This window comes from Artemia franciscana, chromosome 10 (assembly GCF_032884065.1).
Source record: "Artemia franciscana chromosome 10, ASM3288406v1, whole genome shotgun sequence".
Taxonomy (NCBI): Eukaryota; Metazoa; Arthropoda; class Branchiopoda; order Anostraca; family Artemiidae; genus Artemia; species Artemia franciscana.
In genome coordinates this window covers 30,108,296-30,130,110 of record NC_088872.1, presented here as the reverse complement: position 1 = coordinate 30,130,110, position 21,815 = coordinate 30,108,296, and the positions used below count along the sequence as shown (strand labels likewise).

The 21,815-nt window shown below is 36.3% G+C and overlaps 1 protein-coding gene across 2 annotated transcripts in view; it reads left to right on the top strand.

The window, feature by feature from the left end:
* LOC136032047 (citron Rho-interacting kinase-like) overlaps positions 1 to 21,815 on the top strand; it is a 139,544-nt gene that overhangs the window by 115,228 nt on the left and 2,501 nt on the right. For both annotated transcript variants that reach the window (XM_065712149.1, XM_065712150.1), the window contains exons 27-29: positions 6,916 to 7,131; positions 14,934 to 15,119; positions 20,324 to 20,504. In XM_065712149.1, coding sequence (XP_065568221.1) covers positions 6,916 to 7,131; positions 14,934 to 15,119; positions 20,324 to 20,504 — 583 coding nt within the window. The remainder of the gene's footprint in view (positions 1 to 6,915; positions 7,132 to 14,933; positions 15,120 to 20,323; positions 20,505 to 21,815) is intronic.

Genomic DNA, 21,815 nt, shown 5'->3' with positions numbered 1-21,815 from the left:
TAGTGTGTTATCTAAGATTTTGAATTTTGCTTATCTGAGTTATTACTTATACAATTATGTTTATACTAATCTACACCGAACTTGCATTTGCCCTGCATTAGGTTAATTTAGAACCTGGTTTTGGCATTTCGAGACTTTTATTTCAGGGTTTTTATATGACTTCCTTCGGTGATGAATTTTTCCATTTACCCCGTGTGTTAAATCGTTTTTTATGGCACTTGGAATTAACCAAGTGGCATATAGCAATCGCCAATTCTGTCGGTCTGTCTGTCGGTCCCGGTTTTGCTACTTTAGGCACTTCCAGGTAAGCTAGGACGATGAAATTTGGCAGGCATATCAGGGATGGGACCAGCTTAAATTAGAAATAGTCGTTTTCCCAATTTGACCATCTGGGGGGGGGGGGGGTGGGGGGCTAGTTAATTCGGAAGAAATAGAATAGAAATTCGGAAGTATTTTTAACTTACGAACGGTTGATCAGATCTTAATGAAATTTGGTGTTTGGAAGGATATCGTGTCTCAAAGCTGTTATTTTAAATCCCGACCGAACCTGGTGACATTGGGGGGGATTTGGGAGGGGGAAACCTAAAATCTTGGAAAATACTTAGAGTGGAGGGATCAGGATGAAACTTTGTGGGAAAAATAAGCACAAGTCTTAGATACATGATTGACATAACCGGAACGGATCCACTCTCTTTGGGGTGGTTGGGGGGGGGGGTAATTCTGAAAAATTAAAAAAATGAAGTATTTTTAACGTACGAACGGGTGATCGGATCTCAGTGAAATTTGATATTTAGAAGGATATGGTGTCTTAGAGCTCTTATTTTAAATCCCGACCAGATCTGGTGACATTGGGGGGGGGGGGGAGTTGGGAGGGGGAAACCTAAAACTTGGAAAAAACGTAGAGTGGAGGGACCGGGATGAAACTTGGTGGGAAAAATAAGCACAAGTCCTAGATACATGATTGACATAACCGGAACGGATCCGCTCTCTTTGGAGTAGTTGGGGGGGGGGGGGTAATTCTGAAAAATTAGAAAAAATGAGGTATTTTTAACTTACGAGCGGGTGATCGGATCTCAATGAAATTTGATATTTAGAAGGATATCGTGTCTCAGAGCTCTTATTTTAAACCCGACCGGATCTGGTGACATTGGGGGGGGGGGAATTGGGAGGGGGAAACCTAAAACTTGGAAAACACTTAGAGTGGAGGGATCGGGATGAAACTTGGTTGGAAAAATAAGAGCAGAAGTCTTACATACGTGACTTACATAATTGGAGCGGATCTGCTCTATTGGGGGGGGGGGGGGCGGCTAATTCTGAAAAATAAGAAAAAATGACGTATTTTTAACTTACGAAGGAGTGATCGGATCTTCATGAAACTTCATATTTAGAAGGACCTCGTAACTCAGATCTCTTGTTTTAAATATCAACCGGATCAAGAGTAATTGGGTGGGGGCAGTTGAGGGGGGGACCGGATATCTTAGAAAATGCTTAAAGCGGTGAGATCAGGATAAAACTGGATGGGAAGAATATAAACCTGTCTAAGATACATGACTGACATAACCGGACCGGATCTGCTCTCTTTGGTGGAATTGGGGAGGGGGTAATTTTGAAAATTGAGGTATTTGTAACTTACGAAAGGGTGACCAGATCTTAATGAAATTTGATATTTAGAAGGATCTTGTGCTGTAAAGTTCTAATTTATAAATTCCTACCAGATCCTGTGACATTGGGGGGAGTTGGAGGGGAAAACCGGAATTCTTGGAAAACGTGAAAATTGGGGATTTTTATCTTACGAATAGATGATCGGATCTTAATGAAATTTGATTTTTAGAAGGAATTCATGTCTCAGAGCTCTTATTTCAAATCCCAACCAGATCTTTTGACATTGGGGGGAGTTGGAGGGGGGAATCTTGGAAAAACACTTAAAGTGGAGGAATCGGGATGAAGCTTGATGGATATAATAAACAAATGTCCTTAATACGTGATTGACAGAATCGTACTGGATTCGCTCTCTTTGGGGGAGTTGGGGGGAGGGGGTTCAGTGATTTGGCGAGTTTGGTGCTTCTGGACGTGCTAGGACGATTAAAACTGGTATGCGTGTCAGGGAGCTGCACAATTTGACTTGATAAGGTCGTTTTCCCAGATTCGACCATCTGGGGCTAAAGGGAGAGGAAAGATTAGAAAAAATTGGGTATTTATAACTTACGAGTGGGTGATTGGATCTTAATGAATTTTGATATTTAGAGGGACATCATGACTCAGAGATCTTATTTTAAATCCTGACCGGCATTAAGCCTCTTATTTTCCTTTTTAAATCAATCTATTGATTCATAGAATTTTGTTAGAGCTCATACCATATGATCTCTTGGCTCTTAGCTCTTCTCGCCTCGTCACAAGTGCCACATGAGCTCTTAGCTCTTATTTTTTGTATTTTTATGGCACTTGGTATTAACCAAGTGATATATAGCAGTAGCCAATTCTGTCGGTCTGTCTGTCGGTCTGTCGGTCCCGGTTTTGCTACTTTAGGCACTTCCAGGTAAGCTAGGACGATGAAATTTGGCAAGCGTATCAGGGACCGGACCAGATTAAATTAGAAATAGTCGTTTTCCCGATTTGACCATCTGGGGGGGGGGGGAGTGGGGGCCCGGTTAATTCGCAAAAAACAGAAAAAATGAAGTATTTTTAACTTATCAGCGGGTGATTGGATCTTAATGAAATTTGATGTTTGGAATGATATTGTGTCTCAGAGCTCTTATTTTAAATCCCGACCGGATCTGATGACATTGGGGGGAGTTGGAGGGGGAAAACCTAAAGTCCCGTTTTTGCTACTTTAGGCACTTCCAGGTAAGCTAGGACGATGCAATTTGGCAAGCGTATCAGGGACCGGACCAGTTCAAATTAGAAATAGTCGTTTTCCCGATTTGACCATCTGGGGGGGGGGGAGTAGGGGCCGGTTGATTCGAAAAAAATAGAAAAAATGAAGTATTTTTAACTTATGAGCGGGTGATTGGATCTTAATGAAATTTGATGTTTGGAATGATATTGTGTCTCAGAGCTCTTATTTTAAATCCCGACTGGGTCTGATGACATTGGGGGGGTTGGAGGGGGGAAACCTAAAATCTTGGAAAACACTTAGAGTTGAGGGATCGGGATGAAACTTGATGGGAAAAATAAGCGCAAGTCCCAGATACATGATTGACATAATCGGAACTGATTTGCTCTCTTTGGGGTAGTTGAGGGGGGGGGGGGGGAGTAATTCTTAAAAATGAAAAAAATGAGGTATTTTCAACTTACTAACGGGTGATCGGATCTCAATGAAATTTGATGTTTAGAAGGATATCGTGTCTTAGAGCTCTTATTTTAAATCCCGACCGGATCTGGTGATGGGGGCGGGGAGTTGGGAGGGGGAAACCTAAAACTTGGAAAACACTTAGAGTGGAGGGATCGGGATGAAACATGGTGGGAAAAATAAACACAAGTCCTAGATAGATGATTGACATAAACGGAACGGATCCGCTCTCTTTTGGGTAGTTTGGGGGGGGGGGTATTTCTGAAAAAATAAAAAAATGAGGTATTTTTAACTTACAAACGGGTGATCGGATCTAAATGAAATTTGATATTTAGAAGGATATCGTGTCTCAGAGCTCTTATTTTAAACCCGACCGGATCTGGTGACATTGGGGGGGGGGAGTTGGGAGGGAGAAACCTAAAAATTGGAAAACACTTAGTGGAGGGATCGGGATGAAACTTGGTGAAAAAAAAACACGAGTCCTAGATACATGATTGACATAACCAGAACGGATCCGCTCTCTTTGGGGTAGTTGGGGGGGGGGGGGGTGAATTCTGAAAAATTAGAAAAAATAAGGTATTTTTAACTTACGAACGGGTGATTGGATCTCCATGAAATTTGATTTTTAGAAGGATATCGTGTCTCAAAGCTCTTATTTTAAATCCTGACCGGATCTGGTGACATTGGGGGAAGTTTAGGGTGGGGAGACCCAAAATGATGGGAAACGCTTAGATTGGAGGGATTGGGATGAAACTTGGTTGGAAAAATAAGCAGAAGTCTTGCATACGTGATTTACATAATTGGAACGGATCCGCTCAATTGCGGGGGGGGGGGTAATTCTGAAAAATAAGAAAAATGACGTATTTTTAACTTACGAAGGAGTGATCGGATCTTCATGAAACTTCATATTTAGAAGGACCTCGTAACTCCGATATCTTATTTTAAATCTCAACCGGATCAAGCGTAATTGGGGGGGGGGGCAGTTGGGGGGACCGGAAATCTTAGAAAATACTTAAAGCGGTGAGATCAGGATGAAACCGGATGGGAAAAATAGAAACCTGTCTAAGATACGTGACTGACATAACTGGACCGGATCTGCTCTCTTTGGTGAAATTGGGGGGGGGGGGGGGTAATTTTGAAAATTGAGGTATTTGTAACTTACGAAAGGGTCACCAGATCTTAATGAAATTTGATATTTAGAAGGATCTTGTGCTTTAAAGTTCTAATTTCAAATTCCGACCAGATCCTGTGACATTCGGGGGAGTTGGAGGGGGGAACCGGAATTCTTGGAAAACATGAAAATTGGAGTATTTATATCTTACGAATAGATGATCGGATCGTAATGAAATTTGATTTTTAGAAGGAATTCATGTCTCAGAGCTCTTATTTCAAATCCCGACCAGATCTTTTGACATTGTGGGGATTTGGAGGGGGAAATCTTGGAAAAACACTTGGAGTGTAGGAATCGGGATGAAGCTTGGTGGATAGAATAAACAAATGTCCTTGATACGTGATTGACAGAGTCGTACTGGATTCGCTCTCTTTGGGGGAGTTGGGGGGAGGGGTTCAGTGGTTTGGCGAGTTCGGTGCTTCTGGACGTGCTAGGGCGATGAAAATTGGTAGGCGTGTCAGGGAGCTGCACAATTTGACTTGATAAAGTGGTTTTCCCAGATTCGACCATCTGGGGGGCAAAAGGGATAGGAAAAATTAGAAAAAATTAGGTATTTATAACTTACGAGTGGGTGATCGGATCTTAATGAATTTTGATATTTAGAAGGACTTTGTGACTCAGAGCTCTTATTTTAAATCTTGACCGGCATTAAGCCTCTTATTTTCCTTTTTAAATCAATCTATTGATTCATAGAATTTTGTTAGAGCTCATACCATATGATCTCTTGGCTCTTAGCTCTTCTCGCCTCGTCACAAGTGCCATATGAGCTCTTAGCTCTTGTTTTTGTATACAATTTGAATTTTCTCTATATTCTGTGTAAGGTTTTTGCTTACTTTAGATATTAGGAATGTTTTAAGCGTATCTTTTGGGGGAGAGGAACATTTTAACTTACTTCCGTGAGGAACTTGAAGTTTAAGACTCCACCAAACTTTTAAACTGAACATAATATATGGTTGATGTTATTCTAAATTAGTAACCATGAAATTAGTCAATAACGTTGTACAATGAGGCCCATAGATGGTGGTGCAGTAGAAGTTGCCCAAATGGTGCTGTCAACAAAAGGTAAAAACTATTTGGTAGTGTGGTAACTACTGTAATAGAGGAGTTTTGATTGCATTTCGAATTAAAAGCTAATATTTCCACCAAGAAAGTGCCCTAAAGTTGTGATTGATAAAGTATTATTGAGAAGCCAAGTGATCATCACCTGGTTTGGTTACTAGTGTTTTTGGTCATTTTTTTTGCGTTTCCTTTTCTGCTATTTTCTTCTGGATTCAGTTCACTATTCGCCTGTTTGATGATACGGGTGATAAAAAAAAATTATTATTACTTATTTGTCATTAAAAATTAAAAATCTTTGAAAAGTCACCAAAAATTTAGCGATGTGAAATATCCCAATACACATTGATATATTCTAAATATACTAAAAAGATAACATTCTAAATAAGATAATTTTCTACGAAATTCTGGGGAAATACAAAACACAATTTTGGGGAAATACTTAATTATAAAACAATTTTGTTTTAATTGCTATTATTATAATTTATTTTATAGGAAAAATCTTTCTCAAAGGAACTTATACACACTCGCTTACTCAATCAGTTGAATAACATAAAAAGTATTTGTGCAATACATTCGAAACTAGTAAGTTTGTTTAGTGAACGGCTAAAACTTCATCTCCAAGTTATCACATAGGTAAGATTTTGTGTGTGCCACTACTTTTACAGAAGACATCTTTTTGTACAATTAAACAGTAATATTGACCAAAATAACATAATCCAATGATAATTCATATTCGCCTAGAAACAAACCGAATTAACTTACAAATCTCTCGATTGGGGGGGGGAGGGGGGCAATTGATTAGGCCAGATATATTGAATAATTTGCGAAGATACAATAGCTGCGACCTTACAGTGTTACTATTTTGTTCTTGCAAGAATATAAACTAAACGGAAACTGGAATAAGGCTCTTGTTTTTACAAAGATTGGCGAAACTGAATGCCTTTTAGGGTTTCCGTAACTAGTCATTTACCAATTCTTCTATTAGTTATTTTTGGCTTTTTTCTCATTTTACTTTAACTCATCTACATATTTTATTCTTTCCATATTCTTTCTGTGATCGACTGGCTTAAAAAGGATATTGGTATATATTGGAAATAAAGAATAAATTTCAGTTAGAAAATTTGTAAAGCGAATGTTAATTTCGTGTTTTTGACGGCACAGAACCTCCTGAAAACGAGCTGATTACATGTTCCCCATTTGAGTTACTGTCTTTATTAGTTATTATAACGGTCGATCTTTCAGGCTATTTTTCCTTTTGTTAATTGGCAGCCTAAATGACATCCATTCCTCTGGCTGATCTATTTATCTATTTTGCAAAACGTTTTCACATTGTTCACTTTTTTCAATTATATTTTTTTTACTTGGGTCAGTCTGAGTTGGCTCTTTTTTCTTATAGCTTTTTTGAATGCAAATGATCCCAGCCTTGAGCCATACATTTTCAAAAGCAACAATTCTGGTTTCTTTCCAATCGCCATATTAAATTTGTCAAGGAAATCTTCAAACTCTAGTGAGTACCTGATTTGTTATGAAGAAGTTGGAATTTTTGTCGACTGCTATGGCACTAAAACTAGGCCAGAAGACATAAAGTGGAAACAGCAAATTTTTTCTATTGGTAAGGTTTACCTTTTCAAAGTATCTCATTTTTCTGCATACCCAATATTTAAACGAATATGCGAAACTGACAAGAGGAAATTCATGTTTGTAACTTTATTTAACTTTTACTTGAAATCTGAATTTTCAAGTATAGGCTACTATGAATTTTTCTAGTTCTGCTAAATAAAGCAGATATCTGACAGAAGATTGTAATTTTTATTTTAATCATTTGTTTTGAAATGCTTTCATATTTGATAAAAAAAAAATAAATTGAACGATTCTGTCTTACAGGTTAAATAATCGTAGCTAATATTTTGATAAATTAATTCAGTGACCAAAGGATTATAATTTGAATAAGCGGATTATTTTGCTACTGAGTGAAAATTCCCTTGGGAACTGTGGATTTTCTTATAGATATTTTCATGATCAGTGACCTATATAATATAGGTCGGGATAAAGCAGTGCGAATTTAATTAAGACTATCCGATATTTATCGACCATTTAGTGAAATTCAAAATTAAGCATTGATTTTAGCACTGAATTTAGTGGCTGAACAGGAAAATAAAATAAATTGTGCTTAATCAAGTGGAAATTTACGGACTCTTATTCTTTACAAGTAATTTGAAATTATTTTTTCCTTAACAAATACCTGTTAATTAAAAGTTTGGACATTTAGAATTTATCAAAATCAGGAAACACCAACTAATCAGCCAGCAGTGTTGCCACATCAACCTATTTTGGCGAAAAAAAAAAAAAAAAAATTAATTTGTCGAGCTCTCCAACTGCAGAAGAGAGCGGGAACGGTACAGAAGAGCCGTAGTGGTACCGGCCGTACTTTTGTACTTAAACTGCTGGGGACAGGTGTACCGGGTCCCGCACTTCCCATTTTGTTGGAAGCTCAGGAAATTAGACATTATCAAGTTTGCGATGTCTTACAGTGTTAATGACGTTGCGTTTGGCAAATTCTACGGCTACCCTTTGTGGCCTGTTCGAATAGTTGGTATAACTGCATCGAAGAAGGGAAAATCTTATCAAGTATTTTGCTACGGATCACACGAAAAAGCATCACTGAGCGAGGGATTCATTTTGCCGTTCGAAGAAAATTTCCCCGAAGCTTCAAAGAAAAAGTCGAAAGGAGTTCAAGGTGCTTTTACTGAACTAGCCACATTTCCGGATGTGTATCAAGAAATAATGAGAATTGCTGGTGCTGCTTCGACAAACAGTGTATCTTCACTCTCGTCTACCCTAGTAAACGCGCAGAGTGAAATTGCCAAATTGAAAGAAAATCTTCGTCAGGATATTCACAAACAGGTGATTGAGAAATGTTCAGGCGACAAAGGCGTGATCAGTGAACAAGCAATTAACACTATTGTTACCGAGATCTATGATGCAATAAGTCTCGATTACAGTTCAAAATTTGCAAATATTGAAAAGATGCTCAAGGGGTTTCAAGCTCAAATAACGGCGCTAGAAAATCGCATCGAAATTCTAGAATACCGCAACGACGATTTGGAACAGGAAAGAAGATCGAACGTTCTTCTAATCCATGGACTGTCTCAGATAGGTGGAGAAACGCTGCCCAATAGCGTTCTAGAGCTATTCAATGCTAAGATGGAGATCCGTGTGCTTGCTAGTGACATCAAGTCAACTGAGCGCTTACGTACTCGAGTTAGATCAGCGGAAAATGTTATCCCGCCTGTTCTCGTCACTTTTCATTCATCTGAGTGTGCAAAGCGCGTGTTCATTAACAAAAAGAAGCTCGCCCGATCGAAAGTATTTATATCTGAGTATTTAACGCCAAAACGTAAGCAACTGCTGAATCTGGCACGCGACAAATTTGGAGCTCGGAATGTTTGGACTGATGGTGGCCGTGTGCTAGCCAAACCGGAAAACAGTTCAGTCATCTTGAAAATTAGGTCATTGAATGACCTGATCAGTGACCAGTACTGACATGTTGAATCCATCCTCAGTTCTTTCGTTTATTTGGGGTTGGCTGCTTTGTTTCGCTAATCTCGTGTCAAAAACTTTTTTGTTTGTTTCGTCATTAAGATATCAAAGAGTTCGCACTATTGAGCATACTAGTGTATTATCATGAATAGTATGACCGACAGGCTTTCAGACTTAGAAAGTAATCGGCTGTCTGTTGACCAATTATTATCCACCCCTATTGCAAATGATAGTTTAAGTGAAGGAAATAATACTCAAGCAATGAAAGCTAGTAATTTTTTGGATAGTCAGTCGCTGAAGAAATGGTCGGTCAAAGAAGATACTATTTTTGCATTTTGGAATTGCCAAGGCCTTAGGACTGCATACCCTACACTGTGTAACATATTAAGTGATATGCAAGAAACACCGTTAGTAATAGGACTATGTGAGACGTTTGTATCGAATAGGGATACTTTTTCAGTGTGGGATTTCCAGTTCCCAGGATATGTTAGTGAAAGAAAAGAACGACAGGTTATGGAGCGAGGCGGTCTGGCTTTGTTGATAAAGGAAGGAGTTTCGTATTGGGTAAGGGAGGATCTCACACTTTGGCTTGAAGGAAGACTTGAGACTCTTTTTATTGAAATAGAAGATACATCTGATAAAAATGTAGTTGTTGGTTTAGTTTATAAGACACCGTCATTTAATGAGGATGTTTTTATTGAGGAAATGGAGCATTTAATGGAGAAATTTAGTAATGATCATAAATATAAAGTAGTAATGGGGGATTTCAATATTGACCTCCTTAAAAGTACAAGCCGCCTAGATTTTCTTAACTCTATGATTTCATCATTCCAGTACCCCCTGGTAACTATTCCTACACGAGTAACTGATAAGTCTGCGACTCTTATCGATAATATATTTGTGGATGGAAAGCTGCTTGAAAGTTCGTATGCTGATGTTCTACTCACGGATGGATCCGACCATCTTTTTCTTCTTAGTAAAATAAAAAAATCTTACAGGATTATAAATAAGAGTGGTCAAATAAATAAAACATATTTTCATGATTTAAGAAATGATAATTTAAAAAAATTTGAGAGAGAAATGGATGATGCAGATTTTACTCCAGTTTTTGAAGAAGATAACCCGTCGGTTGCGTATGATATTTTTGTTGCAATATTTACAAAGATATTGAATGATACGTGTCCTCTAAGAAGACTTAAAAGAGGTAGTACGAAATTCCCTAAGAAACCATGGATTACACAGGGCATTCTAAATTCTATAAGTCGGAAAAATGAATTGTATAAAATATACCTAGGGGAACCATCTGTCATTAATTTTCAGCAGTTTAAAAATTACCGGAATACTTTAAACGGATTAAAACGGAAAGCTGAAAAAATGTATTTACAAAATGAATTTATGAAGTATAAATGTGATATGAAAAAAACATGGAAAACAGTAAATTCACTCCTGGGTCAAAAGGGTAAAATAGAAGTTATTAATAAATTACAAACAGAGAGGGGGAATTTGACTACCCCAAATGATGTTGCGAATTATTTATGTGATTATTTTTCTAGTGAGGGAGCGAAACTTTGTGACGATGCTCGGAAAAGAATTAAGCGGCCTCCCAAAATAGTTCAGTCGGAAATTCCAGTAGAAAATCAGCTGGTTTTTAATGCTTGTAGCATAAGTGAAGTCAGTACAATTATCAGTAGAATCCAATCAAACTCAAGTGGCGTAGACGGGATTTCTCTTAAGATTGCTAAATCAGTTAAATCAGTTATAACACCAGTTGTATGTAATTTGATTAATAAGTCTATGGAAAAAGGAATTTTCCCGGAAGTTTTGAAGGTGGCTAAAATAATACCATTGCACAAAGGAGGTAAGAGAGACGACCCTTCAAACAAAAGACCCATTTCTATCCTCCCTTTTTTTTTCAAAAATATATGAAAAGGTGATAGGATCCAGGCTAACTGATTACGTTGAAAATAATACAATTCTTATAAATACTCAATTTGGTTTTAGAAAAAAAATGTCCACAGAAATGGCAACCATTAAACTTGTTGACTGGGTAAATACGTCGTTTGAAGCGGGTCTGATTCCAGCTGCCTTATTCCTGGATTTGAAAAAGGCTTTTGATACGATTGACCATAAACAGTTATTACTTGAGCTGGAAAAAATCGGTGTTACCGGAAAGAGTTTGTCTTGGTTTGAATCTTATTTAAGTGACCGAAAGCAGGTTGTGGTGAATGGGTGTTTTACTTCTGAAGCTAGTACGATAACTTGCGGAGTACCCCAGGGCTCTATACTAGGTCCTCTTTTATTTTTAATATTTATTGATCGGATTAAGTATTATTTGTCAGAGGCTGGTATAATCCTTTTTGCAGACGATACTCTTTTACTTGTAGCTGCTCCATCAGTTGATCTACTTTTTGATAAAATGATAAAGGCAATGACCGAGTTTATTGAGTGGGCAGATTTCAATCTTTTGACATTAAATTATAATAAAACTAACTACATTCTATTTTCTCGGATATCTAGTATTGAAACTAATTTAGAATTAATAATAAACGGAAATCAAATAAAAAGAGTAAAGGTAACAAAGTATTTAGGTTTTATGATTGATGAAAATCTATCATGGAAAACACATTCAAATATTATAGCTTCAAAGTTGTCCAGATCTCTGGGTATGCTTCGCCGAGTTAAAAACCTAGTATCCTATAAAATTCTTCGGTTACTTTATTTTGCTATTTTTTACCCGTATATTTGCTATGGTTGCTCTTTATGGGCTAGTAATTTTGTATCATGTTATAAAAAAATCCAAAAAATCCAAAATAAAGCCGTTAAACTTTTATCACCTAAAACTTTATTTACTCATAATATTAATGAACTTTATACTAAGAATCAACTTTTTGATATTTCAAAAACAAGAGACTACCAAGTTAGTATTTTCACATATAAATTTATTAATAATATACTTCCCTCTTGTTTCGAAAATTTTTTCTCCATTAATTGTGATCTTCATAGCCACAATACACGAGGGGCATCAAATCTGGTACACCCATTTAGAAATACGGCTAGAGCTTCTTTCGTGATTAGAAATTTTGCCCCCTCTGTATGGGATATTATTCCAATTGAAATAAGAAATTCGAGTCATTTGGCTTCCTTCAAAGCTGTTGTTAAGAGATTCTTCCTTGCAAAAGAATAGTATGGTAATGATGCAAAAGTATAGTAATAATGCGTGAGTGTCATAAGTAGAATCTTTGTATGTAGTAATATGTAGAGTAGAGATGACTGCCACCTGCTGCCAACAAGCCCAAAGGGGCTTTCTTAGCAGGTGCAGCAAAATGTTTTGTATACATGTTTTTGAAATAAATTAATCTAATCTAATCTAATGGTCTTCAACAACATTAAAGCATTGCAATATGCTGGATAAAAATAGATGGCGTAATTATATATATGAAGCTTCTACATTTCAAAGAAGCAAGCTTGTAAAATGACGGCTTTTGGATACGACTGGCATGGTAAATGCACTAGTCAAAGGACTATAGTATTTGATTACTTGTGTTGCCAGGGTAATAAATTTGGAACACTAGCACTAGCAAGCTAAACAATGAAAATTATGCCAGTCAAATATTCAGTACTAAAAGTGCCATCTACTATCCTGGCCATCAGTTTTTGTCATTTACCGAGTTTAAATGTCCAAAATGACGTTGCTATCTGAATTCCGGTCCGTATGTCTGATTAAAAGCGAATTTCATAACTCTTCCTAAAAATGACTCTAGAACACCCATCCAACCAAAAATGTCACTGATGTATTGTTACCATGGCTAAAATGCAACAAATCGTGATTGTAACAAAAGCTGCGTCAAGTATAAGATTTGAGCCCCCATCTTTAAAACTAGCGAAATTACTTTTTTTTTCATCATTGGTAATTCTGATGTGTCCTTTTTTCCTGCCTGGGCTAGCAGACTAACACAAGATCTTAGAAATGTTTAATGACTTATTTAAGAGCTCTTGATCAAATCTACATGCTTCTTATAAATATCTTGTAAAAGTCATCGTAAAGTACCATATGGTACCAGAAATAGCTCTTTGGTGCCACTTCTGCAGTTGAAGGGCTGGGAAGTCTAAAAAAGGTACTATTATAATCTCTATGGTTGAAAACCCGTGACTTGAGGTTTATAGTCACCCTTCTTGCATAGTTCTCCCCCAAGACCCGCTAGTAAGCGTAAGTTAAAAATAGCTCTCCCTCCAAAAAATAGAATTGACTCAACAATAACTAGTGTTATTTTTGTTTATCATGGCATTGATAGTACGAAAAGTTTATTTCAGAAATTTGGAAAAAGTGCTTGAAACACTGATGTCTCTCTTTTTCTTTTTTTTTCTCCACTACTAAAGGGTAGGCTGATCTAAGAGCTCATTTGAATGCTATTAGGTACATCTGTGTTCTTAGTATAAATTAATTTTAGCTGCACCATTGTTTAGTGACATATGTTACCAAAGCGACAATTTTGGTTTCATTTTCGAAGTGTATCGACTTGGTAGTATCAGCAATGTACCATTCAAATATTTGGTTGAAAAACCTTTACCAGATGCTTAAAATCCACCTCTTGAGTATCCTCCTCCCGGTCCCCTCTGGAAGTGAATTTGTTTGTCGTAACGAGACTTATTTTCGGGATTTTCGACAAAAAGCTTTGAAAACTGATTTATATTTTTATTTTTTTCACCGGCTCAAGGGGGTACTAGAACATTTTAGTGGCACCGAACTGGGTAATTATGGTTTTGCTTCCTCCACCCCGTTAAGGCATGAATGAATTGGGTGCTATTTTTGACATCAGACATAGGTCCGTCATTTGAGGGCAGTGGGGGGGGGCACTCCCCCCTGAATCGGGAGAATTTCCTTGCTTTAACCTTGTATTCTTCGTAACAGTATATGCTGTGTTTAATATAAATTAATGCAAGTGATTGTTAGTGCTCTTTGTCACTTACACCCAATGAAAACTGATGTATTTGAAAGGGATTGGTTTTGAGTGATACCAGTCACGGAAATGAATTGTAATCGTTTGTAATAAGCTATTTTGAAAATCTAGTGCTTTATTGAAAACTGAGTTTGTTTGGTTCTTTCTGGTCACCGGCACATATACAAGGATGGGGCTGTATATCGGATGTTAACCTAATTTAAGGTGAAGTAAGAGCTAGTACCCTTGTATCTGTTGGGTCTTTTACCTGGGTGAGAAAGAGAGGGACGGGGTCTTTAATTCTTGTCATTGGAACATCTACCAGAAAATGTTCTTGGATTACATCTAATATTAGTAGAAAGTAAGCGCTAGTGTCTTAGTTATGCCTTTTTTGGGATTAGAACCTAGTGCGGGTAATCTACCTCTTCGCAACTATGACGCATAGGTCACAGCTGCATCTAGACTTATGGTCTAGTTTTGGGATTAGGACCTAGTGCGGGTAATCTACCTGTTCACAACGGTGACCCGTAGGTCATAGATGCATCAAGACTTATGGTCTAGTTTTGGGATTAGGACCTAGTGCGGGTAATCTACCTGATCACAACGGTGACCCATAGGTCACAGGTGCATCAAGACTTATGGTCTAGTTTTGGGATCAGGACCTAGTGCGGGTAATCTACCTGTTCACAACTGTGACCCATAGGTCACAAGTGCATCAGGACTTATGGTCTAGTTTTACTCGTATCTTTTGTGGTAAAACATTTAATACGAGAAAGAAGATAACTTTTTCTTTTGTTTTGTTTTTCTCGTCTTTTTTCTCACATTATCAGCTTAACACGGCAGTGTCTTCAACAGAGCTGTGGGTGCGTAGGAATTATGTACACATGCTTTTAATTTTGGAGGGTGGAAATCTTGTATGAATTATATTTTATTTTAGCCTACAAGGAACCTTTCCTCTATATCGTTTATTTCAACAAAGTTGAGGTCGTCCATTTAAAGGATAGCTCTTATACCAGAGAGAAGAACGACGTTGATACTTCTTCGGATGTATTGAGCCTCGATGATAAAAATATTGTATTGCCTGATAGCTTTGAAGTGCCACTCATCAACCCATCCTTGCTTGGTAAGTCGATTGCTAATTTATTACAATGCACCAATTTGATCAAACTCAAGCCTTGATGAAATCTTTTGACGTATTGTGTGCCTGCTGCAAGGCAATATTTTACTGGTAAACGGACATAGGTCCTACTTTTTACAGGTGTGTACGTCATAGATTGGGGGAGGAAAGAAATTCTCTTTCCAAGGGTGGTAGCAAGCCTTGCTGTTTATCTGCATATGGTAAGCTTGGCTCTGTAGTCTTAGTACGGGTTGTCTCCTAGATATATTTAAGTTTTAAATCTTGCTTTAGTCTAAATTAGATTCATGCATATTTTTTGTTCGTGTGTAAATTTTTTAACACGAATTTTGTTATCTGAAGTTTGTTTGTTCTCATTTTTTCTTTAGGGCAATTATAATATCTCGTAATCAGTGCGTTTGCTATTGGGATTTTCTATATATATATATATATATATATATATATATATATATATATATATATATATATATATATATATATATATATATATATATATATATATATATATATATATATATATATATATATATATATATATATATATATATATATATATATAATATATATATATATATATATATATATATATATATATATATATATATATATATCTCTAAATATTATCAATATACGGTATATTTGACGATTTATTATGCTCAGAATGACTATTTCTCACATCTGCGAACAATCCCCTTCTTGAATGGGAAACACTAGTGAATAAAAAATGATACAACTCTATATACTGATAGACAATGTGTCGGATTTTATAAATTTTTGAAGTCTCGCCATTTTCTTGTTGAAATACACTAAGAAGATTAGTCTTTTGTATATGTTTTATTATATGGTGCTCTTCAGGTTGCTTGAGCACTGACTAGAACTAATGTTATTAGATGTCAAAGGTGTGTGTTCACAGGCACAATCCTTGATTATTTATTAAGAGATATACCTAGTTTTAATTATTGTCAGTGGGGAAACAAGGTAGGAAATATATCAACATTATTGACATTAATAAAAAACCAAAGCGTGATCGATTCTGTCTTTGAATAGCTAAAAGATGATACTACATACGCTGCGTAGTGTTAGTCGGCACTTGTGATTTCCTAAGAGATGTTGAAGAGGTTCCCGAAATACCTGATGCTGCAAGTAACGGTATTAATTGTGACATAAAAATGACAGGTAAAAAAAAAAAAAAAAACAAGAAAAGACATTTCCAAAACTATTTGGTTCTAATTTTTAACAATGAAAGGATTTTATAAAGCAGAAGTTAGCCAGAAAATGTTCTAGTAAAAGAAAGTAAATGTATTAAAAATAAATAAATTAAACATCACCTAAGGAAATTAATTCGTATAAAAAAAAGAAAAAAGTGATAATTAAATCATACATTTGATAGATAGAATCATGTGGTTAATATCTGAAATAAAAACATTTGTCGTGTACAGATTCATTCTTGACGTGAAACTCATCTAGGGTGTTGATAGAACAAAGAGCAATTTTCTTTCAATATTTTTAATGATACCAAGTAGAATTCTGAAAAAATTGAATTTAGTTTCTCAAGCCACATAACACGCCTTCCCTGGGAAATCGTACGTCTTATTGCCCTAATGTTTGAATATTTATCCACCTATAAGGGATCCATATATCTTCTCTTTCTGCTTCCTTTTCTCTCCCCCCTCCCATTTCCCATCTATGCTCTCCACCTCTGCCTCTATATCTCCTCTTTCTTCCGTCTGTCTGCCTCTCCCCCCTTAGTTTTATCGCTCTCCTTTCTCCCTGTCTCCTCTTTCTTTAACCCTCTCCCTATCTATCGTCTTGTTTTCTCTCTCTCTGTTATTTCTTTATCGCTACCTGTCCTTCCTCCTCCATGTCTTTTCTTTTCTCTCTCCTATCTCTCTCTATCTCTCTTTTCTTCCCTTTCCTTCTCACTCTTGTTTGCTCGCACTGTTCCTCCTCTCCTTTCGCTTTCTCTCAATTATCTCCCTCTTTTTCCTCTCCCTTGCCCTGTCTTTTCTTTTTACTTCTCTCGCTATCCTCTGCTTCTCTCTTTTCTCTCTTTCTCTCCTTTTCTCTTTCAATGTTGCTCGCTCACACTGTACTTTTTCTGCTTTTTTCTCTCAGTTCTTTACTTTTTCCTCTCCTTCTCCCTTCCTCTTCTCTCTACTTCCCTCCTTGTCTCTAGTACTTCACCCGTTTTTTGCTTTCTCTCCGCCCTCTCCCTTCGCTCCTCTTCCCCTCCCCTCTCTTTCTCTCCTGCCTTTTCTTACTCCTTCTTTCCCTCGCTTAGTCTCTCGTGACCACGACGCTTGTTTGCCGCTAAGTTTGTATTATCACAAAAGTATATTTCTGAATTCAGTCTTCTTTTTGTCCTCAAAAACTAAAAGGCTGAAATTCATTTTGTCAGGTCCTTGAATAATCTTATTTACTGCATATAAAACGCTATCTAATCAGTTCTGCCTTTTAATCCTACTAATTATTTCCTTAAAGTAGTGAGATAAAAGCTATCTAGAGTTCCAAATAATCGATATCGCAATGAAAAAAAAGAAGGAAATTACCTCGCCATAATACCGAAGGCAAATGGACTCCACCCTTTTAGGATAGTAATAAAATGAAACATGGGAAAAAGATTGGTCAAACTGTGTGTTTTCCATGCTTATCGACTTTTTCCTAGAAGATTTAATGCATGATAAATTTACATTTAACGTGGTGTTGTCGACCGAAAGTCTAATTTTTCTAACTAAGCTCATTATTTATTTAATTATTGACCATTTTCATTTACTGAGTCTAATATAGGTATTTGGTTTTGTTTGGAAGCATAACTAAAAGAGTTATTGTTTGCATCACGTTGGCTCACCTCAAAATAGCATGAGTGCCAAATTGCACTGAAAAAAGGCCACAGAAGACAAACATCCTTCCAAGAAGATGCCATGCTTACTATTTGTAGGCGAAAATGCATAATTGATTTGAATTCTACAGAAAATTATAGTAAACATAAACTAGTTTAAAAAAAAAACAAACTGAACTAACATTTCAATATTTTATCATCCCAGGTTTGATCGCCCGGATTTTCGGGTTGGTCTGACAGAACACCGTGTGTTTTATCAAGTTTAAGCTAGTATGCGTCACTATTTGACTTCTGGCTCGTATATCTGATTAAAAGCGAGATGTGTCATATGTTTTCGTCTTCTTTTTTTTTATTCTTTTATTTTAGTATAAACCATTTTGCAATCCAGTCTAGGAAAGAATGCTGAAGAAATATAAGTTATTAGCATAACAACTAATTTTCATAAGTTGATAACATTAAACTTAACTGCTAAGGATATGAAACATGTTCCTACTTGCTTTCTTACTTACACAGACTAAGTAATAATTTAAATAAATCAAATTTAATTGGTTGCATTGAAGTACGGTATCAATAGCATTGGTCGCTTTGGGTGAGTCATTTTAGCTGATAGCATGCTATTTGATAGCATTGGTTGAATCCAGTGATAGCATTGATTGAATTCATTGATTGAATCATGCAAAACTTGATTTGATATAAAAGTAATTGAGAATTCAAAACAGAATCCAGAAAGTTAAGAATGATATTTGCTTGTGTTTAGTCAATGGTACATTTCGTTCATGATGTTAATATTGGGTGAATTTGCGTTTTTGGTTTTGTTTGAGAGCAGGGCTGCAGAGGCTTGGAAAATATATGTAAATTTAAAGACTCGTGATGCAAATGCGACAGAAAAAAATTATTTACTCACCTTTTATTTTTAGATGTTGTACATTTTAGTTGTAGTGGTCAGGAGTATAAAAATTACTGATTATGATTTTTTTTTTCGTTTTTTGCAACAATGATCCTTCTCCGCAAGGCTGTAGTCCCAGTGATAAGGAAAAGAAGTGGAAAAAAGTAAATAAGCAAAAGAATATAATAGTAAAAGAATAAGTATATGTAAAAGTAAATATAAGTATAAATAAATATAATTAAATATAAAATAATTATAGGTAAATATAAGTAAAAGAATAGAAGGAAAAAGTAAAAGAACAGAAAGCATGGGCAACAGATGGATACCTGTTGCTCGTGCTTTCTATTTATAATTAAATTTTTAAAAGCTTAAAAGACAATTTCGATCTCTAGAACGTATTGTTTTCATTTGATTCTCTTACTTATGTTCAGAACATATTCTTTGTTAAAGAAAAATATTTTGAATATAGACCAAAAAAAAAAAAAAAAAAAAAGAAAAATCTATCCATGTGCCATCAATGCGAGTAAAGTGCGCTTAAAACTATATTGAGCAAAATACAGGTTTGAAAACACAGAACGAAACATCAAATTCAAAAGAAGAAAAATCTGAAGAAATCAAATTCAAAAGAAGAAGAAAGAAGAAAAAAATAGAAATGCAAAAGGAAATTGTTTTTCCAATTGCCACTTTTTTATTTAACTTTTTTTTCCTCTTTTGACTTGTCTTATTTCTTGTATCCAAGTCTTTTTGTTGGCTGTATAATGTCAATTTGTACTTTTAAAACGAGGCTTCTCTCTTGTTAGAACGGCAAGAGATAGTGTAACTCCATTTAAACAATATGTAATCGATAGCTCAATACATCAAAGCGTTCGCTATTGTAAATGATTTTCGTTTGCGTAAGAGGTAATTGGTGAATTTGAAGGTATAAAAACTTGATTACTCCCTTTATTTTATGCCTGAATCTAAATTTTTGCTGGTTATTAATCTTTCTGCTTAAGTAGTAAAAAAAAGTGGTTGCCTAGGGATGCCCCTCTTGAACTCGTCAACATCTTGAGTAATGATGTTGACTGTGTCATTTAGGCATGTACCCTGATGTTTTTTGGGTGCGGTTTGTGTATTTGATCTCTGTCTCTTCCCTTTCTTCTCTATCCATCTATCTTTCACTCTTCTAATCTCTCCTTTTTCAATTTTCCAACATTATTATTTTTTTACTATTGCTTTTATCTTTAGTACCATTCCTGTGCTTCCTAAAAATGGTTAAATTTTAGATTAAATATGATTAAAATGGACAAAATAGCATCAATCTTTCAAATATAAGTTTGGGTGAAACTCTCGTCTATTATTTTCACAGTTTTCAGCCGAGTATGATCGAATGTATATGAATTTTAGGATAATGTTTGGTTGCCTAAGTCCCAGAAATCAGTTTGTTTAAAGAAAAGAATAAACTAAAGCCGAGTTATCTAATATTAGGTACTCGTGACGACCCTCAGATTCTTTACGTTTTATGCCGATCAACTGAAGGCCAAAAAATCGTCGAAGTTTCAGGCGTAGAACTTCACGGCGTTCGGCGTAGATTGTCTGATTCCAGTCAAGACAGTGTCCCATCGACTTCTACTGAAGATCCTACTGGGAATCGACCGCCTTTGGATATGTAAGTACTATGATATATAACAGAGAGATCCTGCATTGACACCAGCTTTTAGTTTCTAATCGTTGTGTTTTCGTGTGTATAGCATGTTTTTGTGTGTGAGTATGTACGACAGTTGTTTTTTTGTGTGTCGTACGGCATGTTCGTGTGTTTTGTAGATTTGCACGGCATTTGTAATCTATTTTTTGTACGGCATGTCTTTTGTGTTTTGTAGAAACACACCATGTGTGTTTAGACAACGTGGTGGGCGGTGCATGTTGTGAAGAATTTCTATGTTATGTTGTGCGACACTTGTGTTTGTGCTATGCTACGCGTGTATTGTGTAGTCTCTGCATGTGATGTATTTTGTGCGGTGTGCTTGAGTTGTATCTTCTTTGCGTCTTGTGGAATGTGTTGGTGTATTTTGCGGTATGTGTATGTGGTGTATGATGTCTGTCATGTGTGTATGTTTTGTTTTGTGCGACCTTTGTGTAGCATGGTGTGTAAATGCGTGATATGCGATGTGAGGCATGTTTTGCAGCATATGTATTTTGTCACATGTAAGTGTGGTATTTAAAAGTTATGGCGTACAGGTATGTTTCGTGACATTTTTGTCTATTGTCTGCTGTGTGGTGTTTGCATGTATCGTATGTTGTGAGGTATATGGGTTTGTCACGAGGCGGTATTTGTATTTTGTGTGGCGTTTGTGTGTATCGTGTTGTGAGGTATATGTGTTTGCCGCGAGACGCATGTTTGTGTTATTCGCGCGGCGTCTGTGTGTTGTTTTGTGCATGCATATTTATTGTGTGGTTTGAATGTGTCTTATCTTTTGTATCGTGGATGAAGTAGTGACGTTAGGTAACGATATACGTTAGGTAACAACAAACGTATAGCGTTTGTTGTCTAAATAGTAATATTAATTAGGATGGTGGATTCAGTGAAGATGTAAAAGTAGAATAGCCTTCGTGCAAGATAGTTTTTTACAATTGAAAATATTTTGGGGGAGTGGGGATATATACTTTCGAGCTAAGATTAGAGTAATGAAGGGCACAACAAAGACAAGCGGTCAAGCATGGTTCTGACCTGTTGGTGCTTCAAAAGGTGAAAGGAGATGTGCTAGATGTTACCCAAAGGGATTGTTTAAGGATTGTTTTAGGCACTCGCTTGAATGACCGTGTATCAAACAAAAAACAGAAAAAAAAACACGAAAAAAGAAAAAAAACTGCTCGATCCCATTTTCCCCCTTTTGTAGTACAAGAGACTAGAAGATTGTCAGGTCACTTTACACGGATGAAAGATGATAAGCTGTCAAAAATCGTTCTTTTCGGCCATTCA